Below are 22,409 nucleotides of genomic sequence, written 5' to 3'. Positions count from 1 at the left end.
TAAAATTTAATTGCTCCCAACGGTGCAACAGCCTTGCAGTGAACACAGAAGATTGAGTAGGGCATTAATTACACAGCTATCGAGGGAAATCTTAAATGCATCTGTTTACATTAGAAGACGATCTGACAACATGATAATTCCATTATAAATAAGCTTTTTATGAATAGGGTTTTTTTTAAATAAAAGTAAATCCAGGGGCTTATAATGCCCGTGCTTTTGTTATTCCATTTATTTTTGTTATTAATCTATACTTTGGTACTTAAACAACTGCAACCTTACAACGAGAAAACTGATTAATCTAAGCTTAGTGTCCCTAATGTAGACCGTGATACATAGTAGGGAATATATCCGCCAACCCGCATTAAAGCAGCGTGGTGGATTAAACTCTGATACTTCTACATAACGAATTCCCAGCAGTGGTATATTACAGGCTGAAGCGCTTACTCATTATATCTCGATAATATTTAAATGGTACCACATGACAGGTCAAACATCAAAATTGGTGCACCCAGTAAAAAGTTATAAGGTATAATACAACTAAGGGGGACGAAAAAACAGTCAAGTAAATACGTATTATTAGATATAATTCAAAAAGTACTTATCAAATACTAATTAAATTTAAATTGAACCACGTGACACGCCAAACATTGATCAGCTTTTGACTAAAACAAGAATCATCAAAACCGGTACACCCAGTGAAAAATATTACAGATTCTGTCGTCAGGGTTGGTTAAGAAGTGCATAGGACGTCCTTGACGTGCCTGTAATGCCAGAGATATGACCGTATTTAAAGCGCCAGTCACCTGGCCATACCTTGCCATATACATATAGGCGATGCGTTAGCGCAGCGGTAATAGCACTGGCTGTTGCACTGGCAGTCGCGGGTTAGTCGTGGTCTGGGAGTTGTGTTTGTGTATTGTATGTGTTTCCAGACCCCCAACACAGGAGAAAGTCCTACTGGGGGATCCGTTAAGTATGAAGGTTTTATTAATTTATTGTCAATTAAAGGCGTATCACCCTTTTGCGCTGTAGCTCGTTGTAGCGAACTATAAATAGAAAGATTGTCTCATATTACGCCTGTAAAGCTCTCGGGAGCCTCGCGCTGACGTAATATTTAAACCAGTATCGACTCGTAAATTGTGGGCGTTAGTACAATAATGAAGTTACAGTAACTCGTAAAAACCGGTTTTTGACAGTTTGACATCGGAGAGTATCTCGCGCCGACGTATCTGGGGGCACGGTAGTGCCCCCGCCAAGACGAACCAAAAAAAAAAAACGAAAAGTACTATCTAGCTTTTCTCGAAGTGCTTCGTCGTTTTTTTGAACCCTCATAACTTGGATTTGGATTATACCGGATAAACAAAATTCTCAGGATATGATGTCAATAGTGAACTTATTAATCATGTAAAGTTTCAATTGCATAGCTCTTATACTTTAGATTTTATTGTTGTCTAAAAAACCCCGATTTCGTCACTCACTGATGATCATTAAAATTCTTAGAGTATTTCCTGAAGTCCCAGAAAGCTAAAATTTGGTAAGTAAGCTAGTATTAGTACAAAAATAAAAAAAAATCTAAAACTTGGAACTTTTACCCCCTAACTCCTTAAAATAGGGGATGGAAGTTTGTATGAGACTTCCGCAAATTTTGATGCTAGAAGTCTGAAAATTGATATAGGGACTCCTTGTTACTCCTTGTTATAAATAATAATAATAAAAAATACATAAAAAATAAAAATCGACAAATATTTTTGACATTTCATCTTAAAAATTTATTTATTGATTTAGAGTGAATGCTTAATTACAATAGTTTTTGGTGTGAATATTTGGTGATTTATAAAAGATAATATAGAGTCTGTGTGTTTGAGGAGATAAACCAGTTGGTTTTTTCTATATTTGTATTTCTTCGTTGGACATAGTTATTAAGTTCTCTTATAGTGGTTTTTTTTCAAGACAGAAAAGTAATTTTCTGATATATTTATTGCTGGATTGGATTTCGTGTTATTTAACGTTCTTTTATAATTATATGTATAAACTATTAAGTTTTCGTCCACTTTGCAGTTTTCTTACGTTTCGTGTTTGTTCGGTTTTATTATACACATATAACTTTTATTGAGAGTATTGTCCGTATTTGTCATTTGCGGTCAATTTAGTGTTATTTATGTTCTTTCTATATAATTACATTAAATAAAACTATAAAGTTTCCTTACATTTTGCAAATTTATTTATTTCAAGATTTTCTTTGATTTTGTGGCCTCTCATCCGAGCGACAGTTGCACGATACTCGGCTTCCCATCCGGAGGTTTACCGTGATTTACTGTGAGGTAGCGACCGCGTCGATTGTCTTGTTGAATGCAAAATTTTCGGAATACTTACTAAGATGTTGTAGGCAGAAAGGTGCATATATGTATTCGTTTACAATTTATTCAGAAGGGTTATTTTAGTGCAAGGCAGTTTTCTTTAGATTTGATAGGCTTGTACCTAGGTATAGGTAGGTAGGTATATTTCGTAAGTTTGAACGTTGTCGATTTTCCTACTGACTTAAAATTAAACATGGATTGTGAAATAGTTTCACTTGAAGTAGAGCTTGGACCCCGCCGTCATCATGTGGTTCATATGCCGGGAGATGGTTCCTGCCTCTTCCTTTCCTTGACATATTTAATGTATGAAGAAATAGGCTTTGAAATGGCGTCGCAAGTCAGGACTGCTATTGTGCGATATGTTGTAGACCACTGGGATGAACTACAATTGTATACTTGTGGCGCCAATGGGGACACCTATCATGATTCCGATTCTTATTCACGGGATATGTTGAATAGCACTACTTATGGCGATACTTCCGAACTCATGGCTGCGGCAGCTATTTATTCATTCACTTTTGAAGTCTATCAAGATAATATTTAAAGAGGAACTTTTTCTCATATCGGCGGTCCTGTGAAACGTTTACGATTCAGTGGAAGTTCTTTAAGGTTAGATGGAGGGAAGACTTATTTAAATAAAAGAGACAGACCTTATCTTTTAAACTTTTACATTTACAATGTTGAACAAATGCCTGAAAAGTATTATTTTTCGATGCTTTTATTGTTTAAACCATGGCGTAACCTACAAGATTTGAAAATGTGATTTGAAACATACACTGAGGCTTTTAACTTTGCGAAAGATGATATGAAAAATGAACTGAGACATGTCAATTTACGCATTGAATTACAAAATCAGTTACAAAAGGCTTTCGAAATGGTGGAGACTAAATTGGCCGAACTAAATGAGGAGATTGAAAATGATGATGAAGATATAGGTCCCGATAATCCCTTAGATTTTGAGGCGCTTGAAGCGGTTAATGCGATGGATGACTTCAATAATACAATGACGGAGATGAAAATAATTTAGATGAAATGATAAGTAAACTTAATAGAGATCAAAAGAGTGTGTTTGATATGGTGACGGAAACTATGTCTAATGAGAGCGAAGTTCTTCGTTGTGTTATAAGTGGTACTGGCGGGACCGGTAAAAGTTTTATTATCAAAATTCTTAGTGTGGGTACAAAAACATTTAAATAAAAAAGTAGGTGTAGCCGCTCCAACGGGTATCGCGGCCTTTAATGTTAATGGATTGACGATTCATAGATTATTGCAATTGCCAGTTGAACACAAACAAACGCCCAAATACAGGCCACTTTCTGATGTGGTTCTCTAAATTCTGCGGTCGGATTTGAAAGATGCTGTTTTATTTATAATCTATGAAGTATCAATGATATCAAATATCACTTTAGCTTATATTCATATGCGTCTGACAGAAATATTTGATACCATCGATGAAGAAAATGGGTGGTTTGGTAAACGGAATATCGTGGTATTTGGAGATCTTTTACAGCTCCCACCTGTTAGGGAAAATTCTCCTTTTATAAAACTGTCGTCTCAAGAAGTTACAAAGCTAATAGGTGCTTTTAATTTTTCAAATCTGTGGGAAAACCTTTTTAGATACCAGGAGTTAACACAAAACATGCGGCAGTTAAATGATATGAAGTTCGTAGAAATGCTTCTAAGAATAAGAATAGGAATCACTACAGAAGAAGACTGCCGTATATTATCCGAACATTTAATTACACTGAAATCAGGTTCTAACGAGGGTAGATTACACGAAATAGCTGAATGTCTCAGTCGGCTTCCTGCAGATACAGTTTGTTTATTACCGACTAGAAATATGGCTCAGCAACTAAATGATGTCATGTTGCAAGCTATTCCTAATCTGGAAATCACGCTTAAAGCCACAGATAGTGTCGATTGTCCCAGATATCTTGTAAAAAGAGCTCGCGAGTCCATTGAAAAGTATGAGGAGGATGCTTCTATGAGAGTAGGCTTAGAAAAAACTATAGTTATTAAAAAAGGAGTGAAAGTAATGCTTAAACGAAATGTAGACGTTTCTTTGGGTCTTGTCAATGGTGCTAGGCATTGTTGACAAAGTAGAATGGGATTCAAATGACAAGAATATAGCAAGAAGAGTTGTAAAAATTTTTAATAGCGGTCTTAGACACGAACTAGTACCTGTAAAATCGAAATTTGAAATTATAAATAGAACATTCGTTCACCGTGAACAGTTTCCAATCTGTGTCGCGTATGCTATCACCATACATAAAAGTCAAGGGCTAAGTTTGAATAATGCTCTCATTGATATTGGGTCATCCACGTTCTCTTGTGGGCAGGCTTATGTAGCACTCTCTAGAGTGACTAATTTGCAAGGTGTTCACCTTATAAATACTGACTTTAGTAGTATTAAAGCACAACAGTCAGCTATAGTCGAATATAATCGCCTAAGAGCAAAGTATCGCCCTGATCTATCGCTTATAATAAACAGTAAACCAACAAAGAAAAAAGGCAAATATAGAGAGTGGGCTATGAAAAAAGGCACCTCTGATGTGCAAGAAATACACCCCAAAAAAAGAAAGAAAAATGAACAAAATAACAAAATATTGTCATAAGCAACTTACAAAAAGAAGTGAAATCCCACCAAAAACATTTTCATGTAAAATGTTGCCAAGACGAGATCATATGGCTCGCACTGTCAAAAAGTTATCAGATCTCATGAAGAGCCAAGCTTCTAACTCTACACGCCCTAACTCTACAAGCCCTAACTTCACGAACTCTACACCTTAGTCAAAATATGTGGCTTGGCCGTTTCGTTACTACCGGCTGTCGATGTTGTAGATGACGACTTTCCTGTCTCATTCATATATATATATATACTAGCTGTGCCCGCGGCTTCACCCGCGTTGAAATTAGTGTGTCACAAAGTTTTGCCGGCAAACTTCCAGTGAAACTCTCATCAAAATCGGCTTAGCCGTTCCGTAAACCTTCCTCTTGCCAATGATGGAGCCCTCTACAATGGTGAAACCGCATGAAAATCCGTTCAGTAAATTTTCCGTTCAGCGAATCGATCGCATACACTTTTGGGGACTTTGTTTATAATACACTAATTGTTGCCCGCGATTACGTCCTCGTGGTTATGAAGATGTGTATTAGTATTAAGATGTTTAACGCAAATTATTTTTTTATTCCAGTCACTTGAAATGTTTATCAAACTGAGTAACTTTTTAAAAGGCACAATTTAGTATAATTTAATAGTTATTTTTATAAAACCTCTCTATACACCACATTTTTGGTTTTATTTTCAGGCTGTATATGTTTCATACAAACTATCAACCCCAATTATCCCTCTTAGCGATGGAATATCGTAAAATCCGTTCTTAGCGGACGTCTCCTAACTATAATCTACGTCCCTGCCAAACTTTATCGTTATCCAACCTGGACGGATAGACCATCCAGCGGTTTTTGAGTTCTCGTGATGAGTGAGTCAGTGACCTTTCTCTTATATATATAGATTACGATGCATTATTTGGACACCTCCTCACCATCTATAGAGCATATATTTTAAATTTCAAGTCCCCCCGTTTTACCCCCTTAGGGGTCGAGTTTCGTAAAATCCGTTCTTAGCGGATGCCTACGTCTTATAAGGAACCTACCTGCCAAATTTCAAGTTTGTAGGTGTTATAGTTTCGGAGATTTCGTGATGAGTGAGTGACCTTTCGCTTTTATATATATTATAGATATATATATATATATATTCTCTTTTTATTTTTATTTGTATTATATGTATATCAATTAAAGTTAAGTTAATATACTTCATTATTGTACTAACGCCCACGTTTATACGAGTGGGCCTTTCTATTACAACAAAAATCATCCAAATCAGTCCACCCTATCAAAAGCTATGAGGTAACACACAGAACACACACACATATATATATATATATAATCTTCCATTTTTGAAATTTCAGGGGTTTCAGTTAATTATTAAATATATGTATACCCTTTATATTACAAAATCCTCAATAGTTAGCAAAATTTTCGTAGTTTACACAACAACAGGTTGAACCTTCAAATGAGTTTGTTTCAATATTAGTAAATTTAATTTTTAATATTGTTCGGTTTTAAGGATCTACAATTAGACTCCCAGTTAATAATGTTTTCAAGTTTTTTAGCGTTAGACTTACTGAAATAGTAAGAAAAATTAGCCAATATGTGTCACATACATAAATTCTTTAACAAATTTTTTGCTAATAATAGCAATGAATATACTCCTAACCCGAAAATAATATTAAATAGTTTTATTCTCAATATTTTTTTTTTTATATCACTAGGTCGGCAAACAAGCGTACGGCTCACCTGATGGTAAGAGATTACCGTAGCTTATAGATACCTGCAATACCAGAAGCATCGCAAACGCGTTGCCGACCAAATCCCCAATCCCCTCAGGAGCTCTGGTCACCTTACTCACCAACAGGAACACAATACTGCTGGAAAACAGTATTATTTAGCTGTGATCTTCTGTAAGGTCGAGGTACTACCCCAGTCGGGCTGCTCCATATTTTGAGCAGGAAATTCCTGCTGTGCCCTACCTCAGTTAAAATATAAATAAAAATGAATGTTTCTAAGCACATAACTCGAGAATGGCTCGACCAATTCGACTAATTTATTTTTTTGTAACTATGCCCCCCCCCCCCCGGAAGGTTTTTATACAAAAAAATAAAAAAAATACAAGAAAAAATACTATTAACTTTTGACAAAACGAAGTCTGTCCGGGCAGCTAGTTTTAAAATATATTTATATACGTCGGCGCGAGATACTCTCCGATGTCAAACTGTCAAAAACCGGTTTCTACGAGTTACTGTAACTTCATTATTATACTAACGCCCACAATTTACGAGTCGATACTGGTTTAAATACTACGACAGCGCGAGGCTCCCGAGCGCTTTACAGGCCTAATATGAGACAATCTTTCTATTTATAGTTCGCTACAGCGAGCTACAGCGCAAAAGGGTGATACGCCTATATTTGATAATAAATTAATAAAACCTTCACACTCAACGGATCCCCCAGTAGGACTTTCTCCTGTGTTGGGGGTCTGGAAACACATACAATACACAAACACAACTCCCAGACCACGACTAACCCGCGACTGCCAGTGCAACAGCCAGTGCTATTACCGCTGCGATAACGCGTCGCCTATATATATATATATATATATATGGTAAGGTATGGCCAGGTGACTGGCGCTTTAAAAACGGTCATATCTCTGGCATTACAGACACGTCAAGGACGTCCTATGCACTTCTTAACCAACCCTGACGACAGAATCACAGCGTTAAGCGCCCTGTACACTACCACAAATACACACACACACACACACTGCCTCCGCCGGAGGCGAGGTCCCTACGTTCTGACGACTCGCACGCGCCTAGGCACGTAACGAGCCTTCCGTAGCCCGCCTTAGTGCTCCGCACAACGCTTCCTCCACACCGATTTCGTCGTAAGCCGAGGTGCGATTCCACTAAGACACCCTTATGACGAACGGTCATCCCGAGCACTCCTAAAGGGCTCCCCTTTTTCTTTCACGGCTGGATATCAGTACCCGGCCACCCCACCTGGTGACGCTGTCAAGACCGATCAACAGCACTAATCAATTGGAAAAAAAGCGCTGGCAATAATCTTATTCGATTCGTCAGATTATTAACATTAGGTAGGTACTATTGTGTGAGTATTAATGTTAGAATTTGTTTTCATTGAACTATTGTTATCAAGTGTAACGTTTAAGTTATTAATAAAAGTGTCGTAACATTAAATTTATTATTTTGTATCGAAATAGTTTTATTATGAAACGAATTATCACGATGTACAGCACGAAAATTATTTTATTGAAGATAGTGACGTCATATTGATAACTTCACTTTATTAACAAGCCTACTCAGGGAATTTTCTTCGTTATATACTATAATAAATTAAATCATGTGAAATAAAAAATAAACTAGATAGAAACATATTCAATAAAGAAAAAATGTTATTAAATGATTTCAGTATAACAATTATATAGCATTTTGACATAATGCCTAACGATAATGGTTTTACCGATTGACTGGGCAGATATTTGGCTGAAATCCAGATCTGAATATGGGGTCAAATATTTTTCATAAAATACCTAACAATTTAAATGAATTTTGCGTTGTAGGTTTTAGATAATCCTATTATTACCAACATTTTTATAATAACTGATTTTAAATGTATAAATGAATTTAATTTTTCCACAAATACCGTTCGAATAATTTCTAAAGGTAAGCTTATATTCATCTATAAGCTTTAAGCTACCTCCTATATGCTTATATTAAATGAATATATTTTATTAATGTAATGTAATTATAACGATTCAAAAATTACTCTATGTAAATATAACCCAGGTGTACAGACAAAGGAACTCATAAGCTCAAATATAACATTATTAAAGATATTTATAAACTAACTTTTCGTCGCGGAATCGTTCGCGTAGACTACACGATTTTGGCTACTCAGTTTTCTCCAATTAAAATAAATCCTATTAGCTTCTGTCCGCAACTTCGTCCGCGTGAAATAGTTGCTTTTGGCTAACGGTAACTTTAACTAACACTTAAATTGTTTACACATCGTATTCCTCGGAAGCTCCCAAAAAGAAAAAACCCCCGCTTTTGAAACATTCCTCATTGGCGCTCAGTCTCTATTATATATGGCTTAAGCGTTAATAATAGATAGCCTATAGCCTTTCCCGATAATTGGGCTATCTAACATTGAAAGATTTTTTCAAATTGGACCTGTAGTATCTGAGATTAGCGCGTTAAAGCAAACAAACTCTTCAGCTTTATAATATCTATATATTAATACGTGAAGCAAAAAATTAGTCCCCTTTTTACGAAAATTGCGCGGACGGAGGAGCATGAAATTTCGTACACTTATAGTTTATATAGAGAAGAAGTGCAGAATGTTTTTTTTACTATGCATATAAATACATTAAATCAATAAAAAAATATTACCTATACTACCATGTATTTGACACACACGTCTTTGACAACAAAGCATCAATAATGTTCATACTTATAATTTAAATTAATTATCGTCGAACTTCGACCACTAGGCGACCACTAGTGCTATAGATATCTCACAATTATCACTTAGCATCATAGCATAAGTAAAAGAATGTTAAAAATTGGTCTAGTTGTTTTTTTAAGTTTATCTATCACAAACAAATAAAAAAAACAATAGTTTCCTTTTTGTAATATAAGTGTAGATGAAGATTAATATTATTCTGCTTTATGAAATTGGAATTCATTCACTTATTGAACCGTCCTTAACCTTCGAAAACGAGAAATACAAGTAGTTAGAGGAAGCGCTTGGAAATCTGTATATTTACAATTCAAATAACGGTTAGGTTCGCCATTTCATTATTCTCCCTCGAAATAAGGGTCAAACATGAGGCTGCGTACTAGAGATACGTGATCGTTGAATGTTTTAAGTACGATACATCCGCATTCGACATTATCAAATGAGTTTTAATCGCGAATCCGCCTCGCTGACGCAAGTCATTATGTTCACAAATTTACAGTTTATAATTGTTTGTCAGCGCTGTGATTGATGAATACTTAATTATATGCTTGGCACAATTATTACGTATGATAAGTACCTACATACAAGAGTTGATATGTTCAGAGAGGACCTATTCAAACGTTTTTACTTATTCATTCACAAAATAATTACCTATTCAATTAAGGAAAAAATATGTTTAAATTTTTTTTTTTTTTCAGAAACATGGGGTAATACTGGCAAAATAAAACTACAAGAACTTCAAATAAAATAAAATAAAAGAATTAAAATACTTTTTCGATATCCACCTTTGACGCCAACAACTATACTTTATAAAGAAACAAATATTATGAACCTTTTTCACATATCACGTCTGCCGGATTGCACAAACAACCGAGCAAAGCTCCAGAGAGCCAGCGCAACCCGGCCGGCACACCGCGCTTTCGCGCCACAGGGCAGGCGACCGAACCACCCGCCCCGTTTCTGGTCCACGTGGGTCCAGGACCTAAGACCCCTACCACTCGCTGGAACCAGGCGAGTGGCATTCTCCCATCCGTCACCTAGGAAATATTATGAACCTACTACAAATTAATGTGAATGATTCTTGTATTTTTGTAAGAAAAATTATTAGTAAATCCATACATTCTAATTTGATGTTTATAAAACAAAGCAGTTAATGTAGCACCCCTAGACCAAGCTTACTAGTTCTCCCAATACTGGTGTTTGCTAGAAAAAAATAATAATTAACAAACGCACTAGTTGTCACTACGATTTTCGAGGCCTTCCCTCGATTTCTCTGGGATTCCATGATCAGATCCTGGTTACCTTATCATGGTACCACACTGGGAATATCTCTTTTCTAACAAACAAAAAAAACGAATTATCAAAATCGGTTCATAAACGACGAAGTTATCTCCAAACATACACACACACACACACACACACAAACATACGGCTTAATTATATTCTATTCCGCTAATTACGAGTATAAGTTTATTATGTTATTCGCATGTAAGTGAATTTTTCCTATTTGTGAATAAATTCTTTAAACTTAAACCTAAGTATTATCTACTATTCACACATATTTTTGAATTCACGTAATTATAGTTTTAGTAATTCGTCGTTTTAATAATTAGTAATAGCGTCATTAAGTTATAATTATCATACACTAGCTGACCCGGCGAACTTCGTATCGCCTAACACAAACTTTATCGTATGGTATTAAAGTTCAAATTGACTTTTAAGTATTATCACAAATCTTTTGTATGGGAGTATAGAAAAGTGTTGTTTTTAGACTTTTTCAGGAAATTTAAATATTTTTTTTTTTTTAGAATTTTTCTCTCCGTAAGAACCATCCTCGTACTTCAAGGAATATTTTAAAAAAAGAATTAGCGAAATCGGTCCAACCGTTCTTGAGTTTTGCGCTTAGCAACACATTCAGCGACTCATTTTTATATTATAGATTATTCAGATGTTCACTACTACCATTCTGTGTGTACATACATATGTACTTACCTATTATAAAATATACGTAACGTACACATTTATGAGTTTCAAATTATATATTCTTACAAAAATCGCACATTTTACATTTTATGTGACATTTACACGCATATTATGTGTCTGAAATGGGAGAATAATCCCAATAATGTCTTCACGTTCAAAGTCCCAATGTATTTTAATGATTCTTCTTTTATAACATATGATTTTCATTTTAAGATATTAGTTATGTACTCGTATATAGTTTTATTTTATTTACCTTTTTATATACTATGAATAACACACACACACACACATTAATATAAAAAAGAGATAAATTAAAATTATTAATAATTGTCCTAATTAAGTCATGTCTTCATTAACATATAACAACTTCGATAGCCACTGTCTATTTTAACACCTTTAGCACTTATATTGCTGTTTTTTTTTTTTTTGACATAAGCGTAGTGTCTTAGTAATGAGTTTATTTGTTACTACGCATAGTGTAACAAATAGATTTAGCTATATTTTTTACAAATGATAGCTATGTATTCTATGTATTACACTGCATATCTTTATTGTATTTATTTTATATTCAAATTATGAAATTATAAAATTAAAGCGGTACACATTTTGAATGAGAAAGTGCTAAGCGGTCATTTAAAACTTTAAGCTATTAAGAAATAGATAAAAACTTTTTACAAGTTAAAGTATGAGTCAATTTTATAGTAACGGTTAATTTAAATACTGTTAACCATAATTACAATTCAAGGTTATCATCTTCGGTCAAGTTTGTTTATAGAGAAATTAGGTACGATGAATGAATACAGAGATTAGGTAACTGTGAGTTTCTATCGTAAGGAATTTGGCGGAATATAGCGGAAACAATACAACTTACTACTCGGATACTTTACAGCAACCATGTTCACAATGAAAAAGAGTCCTCCCGTGACCATGGTTACTGTAAAGTATCCGAAATGTCGGGCGTATATAAAAAACTTAATATACCGCGATAAAATCCGACAAGTTGTTTCATTGTAATACAAGTATATTCAGTGCCAGTTACTATCAATGATTTATGAAATATTACTGAAAATAACGACTAGAGATACAATATAGATTTATGTATATTTAGCACGTTGCTTATCAAGAGAATATGGTTCAAACTTGGTCATTCATTCGCAAGAGACATTAAATATATGAAAAGAAGAATCAATTAATTTAAAGTTAGAGAACTATAATTTAATGGCCATCCAAATAAGCATTTGTTATTTGTATTTGCAAAGCGTTTGTTTCATTCTGGTCAATATAAAAGATAATACTTCCTGCAAACTCAGGAAAGATGAAAGAATCCTTGTGTGAGTTAATCTCACGTATAAAAAATATATGTCTACTAGCTGGGCCCGTGGCTTCGCCCGCGTTGAAACCAGTGTGTCACAAAGTTTTCCAGGCAAATTTCCAGTGAAACTCTCATCAAAATCGGCTTAGCCGTTCCGCAAACCTTCCTCTTGAAGCCCTTTCTCCATTGGTGAAACTGCATGAAAATCCGTTCAGTAGATTTTGAAAGAATCGATCACATACACTTTTGGGGACTTTGTTTTATAATACACTAACTGTTGCCCGCGGCTACGTCCGCGTCGTTATGAAGATATGCATTACTATCAAGATGTTTAACGCAAATTATTTTTTTATTTCAGTCACTTGAAATGCTTATCACACTGAGTAATTTTTTAAAAGGCACAAATTAGTATAATTTAATAGTTGTTTTTATAAAACCTCTCTATACACCACATTCATAGTTTTATTTTCAGGCTGCAGTATAAATAACCTACCAGGTGAACTTATAGCTGCTGTATATGTTTCATAGAAACTATCAACCTCAATTAAACCCCCTTAGCGGTGAAATATCGCAAAATCCGTTCTTAGCGGACGTCTACTAACTATAATCTACCTCCCTGCCAAATTTCATCTTTGTCCATCCTGGATGGATGGACCCTCCAGCGGTTTTTGAGTACTCGTGATGAGTGAGTCAGTAACCTTTCTCTTTTAAATATATAGATTACGACGCATTATTTGGACACCTCCTCACCATCTTTAGAGCATACATTTTAAATTTCAAGTCTTTTACTTCAAAAACATGGGACTTTCATACAAACTTCGAACCCCCGTTTTATCTCTTTAGGGGTCCAATTTCGTAAAATACGTTTTTAGCGAATGTCTACGCTCTATAAGGAACCTACCTGCCAAATTTCAAGTTTGTAGCTGGTACAGTTTCGGAGATTTCGGGATGAGTGAGTCAACCTACCATCCACCGTTTTAACCCCAAAAGGGAGTTGATTTCTAAAGATACATTATTTGGACACCTTCTCAGCATCTATAGAGCATAAATTTTACATTTCAAGTCTATTACTTCAAAAACATAGGACTTTCATACAAATTTCCAACCTCCGTTTTACCCATTTAGGGGTCGAGTTTCGTAAAATCCGTTCTTGGCAGACGTCTACGTACTATAAGGAGCCTACTTGCCAAATTTTAAGTTTGTAGGTGTTATAGTCTCGGAGATTTCGTGATGAGTGAGTGACCTTTCTCTTTTATGTATAGGGTAAAACCGGGATAGATGCCTCACTTTTTGAAATAGCCACCTAATTTTAAAAATATGATTATTATACGAATAATTTTTATTAATGTAGCTAGTACAATCCTTTATGTTGAATTATGACTATTTTTTTTCAACCTAGCCAATGCAGATTAAGCAGAAATTAGCTTTTCGTGAACCCTTTTTTTGAGGATAGATGCCTACCTATATGGATAGTTGCCCCACCATGAAAATAGTGAGTAGGATAGATGCCCTTTAAACCGTGTAAACGAAAAACCCAAACCAAATGTTAGGTTAGGTTAGTTCTACTCCTAAAACATCGATTGTCTCCAAGAAACATGGGCCATAGCAATGAAAAAAATTTTGTGTTTTCTTATCTTTTAATTGTTATAATTAGAATATAATTTTTATATCACAAAGATTACTATACCTAATTAAATTTTTAGAGCTTTTGTTTAACTAAAATATAAATTCTTAAGTTAAAATATATATATATATATATATATATATATATATATATATATATATATATATATATATATATATTATTAAATTTTACAAGCATTTATTCAACAAAAGTATAAATTCTTAATTGTTGGTCTAAAATATCCATATCAAGTGTCAACATGCACATTGCACAATCATACTTTCTCATCGAAAGCTGAATATAGGTTTTCTATAGTCCAAGAACATACTCGAGCTCGCATTTCTTCCTTTCTTTTATATTTTCGTGGCATAGTTCTGCTAGAATCAGTAAAACATCCAAACATAAATATACGTAAATACATAAAAAATATAACAGACACAAAAAAAATTATACATATAAACTTACTCTGTATATGGTAAATGAAGGGATAGATGCCCCTAGGGGCACCTATACCTCAAAAAATCAGGGCAACTATCCTTTGTGATTGGGATAGATGCCCACGTATTTTTTAAATAAATTATAAACAAAATAGCATCTATTTACAACTATATGCAGACTCAATGACCCAGTATATAGACGTGATAAAAAATATAACGGAATTTATTACTATTTATAAAATTATACAACCTTAAATACTAACCTTTAAAACTTTGACGTGTTTGTAAATTTCGCCACGGAGAAAATTACACACACGATCCAAACGCGTCCTTGCCACACGAATATCTGTGGATATCTGAGATACGGGGTGACTTCGACTCCTACTTATGCGATTAATTATTATTATGTGAGTTCGGGATGTTAGGTTTTTAGAAAATGAGGCATCTATCCCACTGCGGCATCTCTCCCGGTTTTACCATATATATATTTTTAGGAGAAACAAACTTATTTATTTAAAAAAAAAAGACAGAAAACCGAACACTTAACTTTTATTTATTACTAATTTTTACAAACACAACAATTATCACGAAATTAACCTTAACCACGAACTTAATCGAAAATAATGACCGAGAATTACAATTTAAATTAACCCAGCAAACAATCGTTACTTTGAATATAAAAATGATCAACGCACTCGTCATGAAACAACGACCTATCGTTCCGAAAGCCGAGAAGCAAAAGAGCCCTCTGAACGGGTAGGGACTGCTTTTATTGACGTTGTTGCATGATGTTACAAAACGTATTAGCGGGTAGGGAACTATTTTTATTAACACTGTTGCATGACGTCACGAAACATATTAAAATAATCGAGATTATGCTAACAATATATATATAGACTAGTGTTTCATTTCTACCAAATAAAAATCTTTTTTGAATCTTTTTGTTTTATTTTTCTCATTATCACGTCTAAAATTAATATAATCCCAGTAAAAAAAATTAAGTATCGATCAATCTTTTTAATATAAATATATTGAAACGATAATATAAGCTTTGTGGCCACGGCAATAAAGAATATAGCCACCCCCTCTCTTCCCGTTTGTGTCGTAAGAGGCGACTAAGGGATAACACAGTTCTACTACTACCACCTTATAACTTATAAAGCCAACCTATGGCGGGATAACCATCCAACTGCTGGCTTTGAAATACACAGGCCGGAGACGGGCAGCAGCGTCTTCGGTACAACAAAGCCAGCCCTACGGTCACTAACTCGCCTGCCCAGCGTGGTGACTACAAGCAACACACATGAGTTTCACGCCATTTTTTGGCGCTAACTTGTGTAGGCCTATGTCCAACAATAGACTGCAATAGGTTGAAGTGATGAGGGTGAAAATTGAAACGATACAATAAAATAAATCTTAGACAAACAGACGAACGGACATAGTCGACGGAGTTGTAAATTTATGTTGTGAATTGTGATAACATTAAATGTGTCGTCATAAAAAAATATGCATTAATTATGTATAGTAGGTCAATACACTCTAATTTATCGGTTGACCTCCGACAATAGTGACGTTTTAAATTATTTATCGGACTTCGAGCTTACCAATCTTATTCGTTAATTTTAGTATTGTGTAACCGATGCAGACTTCGGACGTGTACTAGAAAACACAACACACAGTACACAGCAGTAATAGTTTGTAAAAATGTCAGGTGAGATATTATAATTATTTTTCTTCAAAATCTTTTTTCGTGCGAAAAATTAGTGACTTTAAAATATAAAATTATTTTCATTTATTAATGCCGTATACTATTATTGATGAAAAAAAAATAATTAGTTTTTATTTACTGTATTTTATACTCACACCTTGAAGTAAAACTATTTTATTGTAGTCATACCATAATCCTTAGACCCAGTTTGAAAAAAAATGACTATAAAACACATTTTAGTTGTGATATAACTGACAATTTATCATAGAAAATATTTATTTCTCAGCAAAATTAATAACGAAAGCGTAAAAATATTGGTATTTAGTATTCAATGTGCTAAGAGCATTTTCATTGCAATTAGAGAAATAAATTTAAATTGAAGGCCGCTTCCTAAACACGGATAGATTTTACGTGATTTGAGTAGCGATATCAATTCTATTCAACTCACCATTTGTACAGTAAGCAACTAAGAAACAATTAAACTTCCATTTAAAAAAAAACGTTTGTGAAATAATTTAACTGTATGTGTGAAAAACACATTTCAACCATTTTTATTGTTTTAGTTTTAGATTCAGTGACTGTATTAGAAAAATCAATAACTATTAAATTTGAAAATGGCACATCGGTCACTTATGAGGATATTTGGTTACGTGACCATTGCAGGTAACTATTTTTTGGAGCATTTTTATTTATGCAGTCATGATTGATACAAAAGCTAACATTTAAATGATTTTTAATTTAATTAATAATGAATTTTAATTACATAAGAAATAAAAAAATAAAATACTACTTATGTGAACAATAAAGTAGTCATCTGAAACGCTCTTCTCCCATCTTTTCAGAGAAAATTAATCTGTATCTGAAAATTAGTCTGTAATCGAAAGACAAAATTCTACTTCCTATTCGTATCTTTCGTTCCCTTCCTTTATTCATCTTTTCATATGTCTACTAATTTTTAAACTAAATTCTCTTCTTTGACTAGCCCGTTGGCGCAGTTTGTAGTGACCCTGCTTTCTGCTCCGAGGGTTGTGGGTTCGATTCCCACCCCGAGTCTGGGTGTAATATAAATATTTATTTATATATTTATATATGTATTATTTATAAGTATGTTTATCGAAAAAAAAAAATATGTAGCTATATACCAATCGGCTGTTACCTATAACACAAGCATTAAGTTGCTTACTTTAGGAACAGACGACCGTGTGTGTATTGTGTAAATATTTATTTATTTATTTATATTTATTTATTATCTCTACTGAAGCTTTTGAACAGATTAAACGGATTTTTGGTATGTTAATGCCGAGTAAAGTCAGATGACACGATTGCTCGTTAGATAGATAGTGTTATAATAAGTTTATACATACTCGATACCATTAATTTTTGTCTCTATATTCGTAGGTGTTCATCTTGCTACCACGCCGATACATTTCAAAGAGCTCATCATTTGTTAGACATACCAGAAGTCAGCATCAGTAGCGTGTTGTATGATAAAAAAACTCTTCAAATTATATGTAAGCATCGACTTTTTATTTGGATTGGTATGATTATTCCATTATAATCTTTAATTATATTTTTAATTGGGATATGAACTTTTATAATTAAATTTTGCATAAATTGTTTAAAAGGATTAAATATATTTCATTAACATTACGGATTACTGCGATATTGTAGGGTATGCGAAAAACACTTGCACAGAGTAATACAGACGTAGACGCTAATTATAATATAATCAGTAATATACACATACATGACAATACAAAATTGTGAAGAGGGTAAATAATAAATCTGTGCCTCCTGTTACAAGTGTATTAGTCAAAGTACATAAATCACTTTGCAAAAAAAAATCCTCATCTATAGCAGATAGAGAGTAGTCCCTAGTTCTTGGAAAATCTTAATCAAATTTTTAGCAAGTCTTTCAGGAATATTATCGATTGTAAGGTTGTACTAGCGCTTACTGCTCCATCAAATTACGATTATCTTTGAATTTGCGCGTTGAAAACTGTTTTAGGGAGTGACAATCACGAATCAAACTACACGGCTGAATTTTTAGAAGAAGTTTATTTTGGAAAGTGGAATGATAGCCAAAGACTGAAACCAATAATGTGGCGTGGAGAAGAAGTAGCGTACAGAGTTGCAAAAATACACGTTGATAAATTTCTAAACACAGTTGAAGGATCTAAATCAGTATTTAAGTCTCTATTGGAATACGGTGTCGCTCTTATTGAAAACGTAAGGTTAATCACAGAAACTCTATTATAATTTATTATATATATTATATTATATAAGTTTTTTTTTTTAAATCGATTAAAAGTTAACCGCAATTGTACTCGATAATCGAATCACATACATTAATTATGCATGGTCACCTCACTATAGAGTTAATTTGACATGTGTCACCGTACCCATCCTAGGTGAAATGCAGTATAACACGAAATCGAACACATATTTTTTTTTGCTTGTCATCATCAAATAATTGTACGGATTGTTATATTTAATCTATTTTGTTTTATAGAGTATTATTAAAAAGAATGTTTGTACCGCTAAATCTAAACACGGATCGTTTGATAGATTATAGATATATATTTTATGTTTTTCGATAGTATATATGTTAGAAATAGAATATAATTTTATTTACTGTGATACGTATCTAGTGTGTTTAAATTTATTTATAGCTGTTGAAAAATTTCCCGGGAATATTGGCAGATAACATTTGATTTATAGTTTTTATTATTTTACAAATCTAAAATATGATGCTGTATAAGATCCGGTTTTATATTATAACCTAGCTGTGCCCGCGACTTCGTCCACGTAGAATTGAACAAAAAGTTATTGTTCAGTTCGCCATTTTAAAATAATATAAATTAAATCTGAAATAAAAGTAGCCTAAGTTACTCCTTATTACACCAGCTATCTGCCAGTGAAAGTCTCATCAAAATCGGTCTATCCATTTCAGAGATTAACCGGAACAAACAGACAGACAGACAAAAATCATAAAAAAATTGTGTTTTGGTATATGTACCGTGTGAATATAGTAAAAAGCATATGAATTTAGTAAAAAGCGATTATTTTAATATTACAAACAGACACTTCAATTTTATTTATTTGTATAGATTTACTTGTTAGAAAAATCGTTTCAAAATCTACCAAGAATATTTAAAAAATTCTTCACACGTTTCAAAACGTTATTTTCTCTTATTTAAGTAAAAATTCAATTACCTCTCCACATGAAAACGCCTAAAAACGAAATATCTAATACATAACTAATATTTCTTACCTAATTCTTTTTTTTTCATTCTCACTATCATAGGTTAACTGACATAGATCTCTTATAAAAACAAGTTCACCCTTACCACCTTTAATTTGAATTAAGTTCCAAAAAAAAAAAGTTTTTAATGGGCAACTAAAATAATAACATATATTCCTAGGTAGACGCATCAGTTGAAGCAACAGAACAGGTGTGTAAAGCGTTAGGAGGTATCCAAAGCACATTGTTCGGTGGAATGTGGGAGTTCACTACAGTTCAAGACCACGCTGACACTGCTTATACGAACCTACCACTGGCAGTGCATAATGATAATACGTACTTTACTGAAGCTGCAGGGTAATACATAAATTATTGATATAACTTTATGACACTAAAAATTGGTCAATTAAGGCTGATACATTTTTTGACACACTTAAATGATATCTGAATAAACTTTAATTAGTATTTTTTTTTGTGTAAATACGTACGTACTCTGTATAATATTTTTTAATTTAATTTAATTTATGAAACTACCATGCTGATAATTCTTCCGTATACTGTACGTGGGTAGTTTTTTTTTAATCATTATAAAACCAATTTTTAAAAATCGAATGGTCAAATCAGTATAAAATATTCACAGAGATCGTGTAACCATGTCTATTGATTTAGCGATTTACCTTCACTTGAGATAATAATTGTTCTGTATTTATTATTTACAAAAAGCAAGACTTAACGTGATTAAACTTTCATTACTACTTTTTATTTTATGGCGCATTCTTATATAAATATATTAATTTAGTTTGGTAACATCTTAGGAAATCATGTTTTTAATGTTACAGATTACAAATTCTGCACTGTCTCGAACATTCCAACGGCTCTGGCGGAGAAACTTTACTTGTTGATGGTTTTTATGGAGCGACAGTATTGAGAGAGCAATATCCTGATGACTATGAATTCTTAACAAACTTTGACATAGAAGCTGAGTATTTAGATGGTAGCAACCACTATAAATTTTCAGCTCCAGTAATTCGGCTGGATAAGAAAAATAACATCCATCAAATTAGGTTTGTTACTACATAGTTAAAGTACTTAGTAACCCGAAAATTAAAACTGTGTTAAGGAGATTTTCGAAAATTAACCTAAAATTATAAATAAATAAATAAATATTTACAACATACACACACAATCATCTGTTCCTAAAATAAGTAACTTAATGCTTGTGTTACAGGTAACAGCCGACTGGTATAGCTATTTTTTTCAACAAGCACACATACAAACAATACATATAATATATATATATATATATATACCCCGAGTCTAAGTTGATGTGGATTTAAAAGTCACGTTTATAAATGCACTCAAATTAAAAAGGGCTTATGGTGCAGGATTAAAAAAATTACACTCAATATATTCGTAGTAGTACGTAGTACATTCGTACTGGGCTTATTTTTTTATTTTTACCCTTCATTGACCTAGTTAGCGATTTTTTTCACGATAAATTTTATTCTTCTTGAGATTGTTATAATTTGTTCGGCCAGATTATACGTAATATCAATTGTTTTTTTTTTAAATATCATTTCAAAAATCGACCGTTCTTCGACTGACCGTGTCGGTGCTCTAGCTAATTAAACTATGAAACGATGTACCCGTTAGGTCGAAATTTTTGATATGATGATTTTATATTTGGTTCTAAGCGACCGGCGTTGGTTGCAGGTTCGATCCTCGCTGGAACGGTCGATTTTTGATATGATATTAAAATGTTATAATATATGTATATAAAAAATCCTCTTTATTCGAGACTAAATGCTTTATAGATTTAACGTGTACGACCGTTCGGCGATGGCATTCTCAAGCAGAGAGGAATGTAAGGCATACTATCGTTCGCTGCGGAATTTATCAAGATACTATGAAAATCCGGAATTTCAGTGGAAATTCAAACTTAAACCAGGTAAGGCGTTCGAGAGAATCGTATAACGTGTTTTGTTTTCTTAGAAACGTCACGTCAACGTTACGGACCTGAAAACTTTTAAAAGCTCTAGAACCTTTCAAAATATGAGTGGTAATTAAAAGTGTAGTGTAAAATGTAGTGTGTATACATATTTTTTTCAGGGCTCGTAATGGTGATGGATAATTTCAGAGTCTTACACGGAAGAAAAGGCTTCAACGGTAAAAGAGTTCTTTGTGGGAGCTACGTGTCGCGTTCTGATTGGCTAAACAAAGCTAGAGTGCTTCGTCTTATAAAATAACCATTTTATATATTTATACATAAATAAAACTATATACATACTTGCATTTTAAAGTACTTTACTATTATATACGATATTTATAATAAATCGTTGACAGCATTTTTTTTTCATTCCATTTAGTGAATACTAAGTCCGGTTATCCAATTTACTTAAATAAATAACAAACAAAATATACTTAAACGGTTATGTTTAGTACCTGTAATCGAAAATTTCTACTAAAAATGGCTTTAAATATAAATGCAAATGTTCATAATATTGTTATATTTTTTATACTTGTTTTTATATTTTGAACTCATCTTCACATATCATCATACACACATCTTCCACACGATTCAGTGAGACAAATTTCCTGAAGCCTTTGAGAATAAAGCCACGAAATCACAATAGTGGATCGTGT

General features: G+C 33.3%; 1 protein-coding gene across 1 annotated transcript; it reads left to right on the top strand.

Moving 5' to 3' along the window:
• The first annotated feature begins 16,518 nt into the window (after positions 1-16,518).
• Positions 16,519-22,111, top strand: LOC123670417 (trimethyllysine dioxygenase, mitochondrial). Its single transcript, XM_045603913.1, has 8 exons — positions 16,519-16,525; positions 17,086-17,185; positions 17,921-18,033; positions 18,531-18,751; positions 19,948-20,123; positions 20,606-20,830; positions 21,581-21,714; positions 21,876-22,111. Exons 1-8 carry the CDS (start codon positions 16,519-16,521, stop codon positions 22,010-22,012), a joined length of 1,113 nt encoding a protein of 370 aa, XP_045459869.1. The 3' UTR covers positions 22,013-22,111.
• Positions 22,112-22,409: the final 298 nt, after the last annotated feature.

Source organism: Melitaea cinxia, chromosome 4 (genome assembly GCF_905220565.1).
Source record: "Melitaea cinxia chromosome 4, ilMelCinx1.1, whole genome shotgun sequence".
Taxonomy (NCBI): Eukaryota; Metazoa; Arthropoda; class Insecta; order Lepidoptera; family Nymphalidae; genus Melitaea; species Melitaea cinxia.
This window is presented reverse-complemented; position numbering and strand designations above follow the sequence as displayed.

What these genes read in the sequence shown, in the direction of transcription:
- LOC123670417 (XM_045603913.1), top strand. An exon ending in AAAAACTCTTCAAATTATAT is followed by an intron (nt 18,034 to 18,530) that starts GTAAGCATCGAC and finishes AAACTGTTTTAG; the next exon opens with GGAGTGACAATCACGAATCA. An exon ending in GAAATTCAAACTTAAACCAG is followed by an intron (nt 21,715 to 21,875) that starts GTAAGGCGTTCG and finishes TATTTTTTTCAG; the next exon opens with GGCTCGTAATGGTGATGGAT.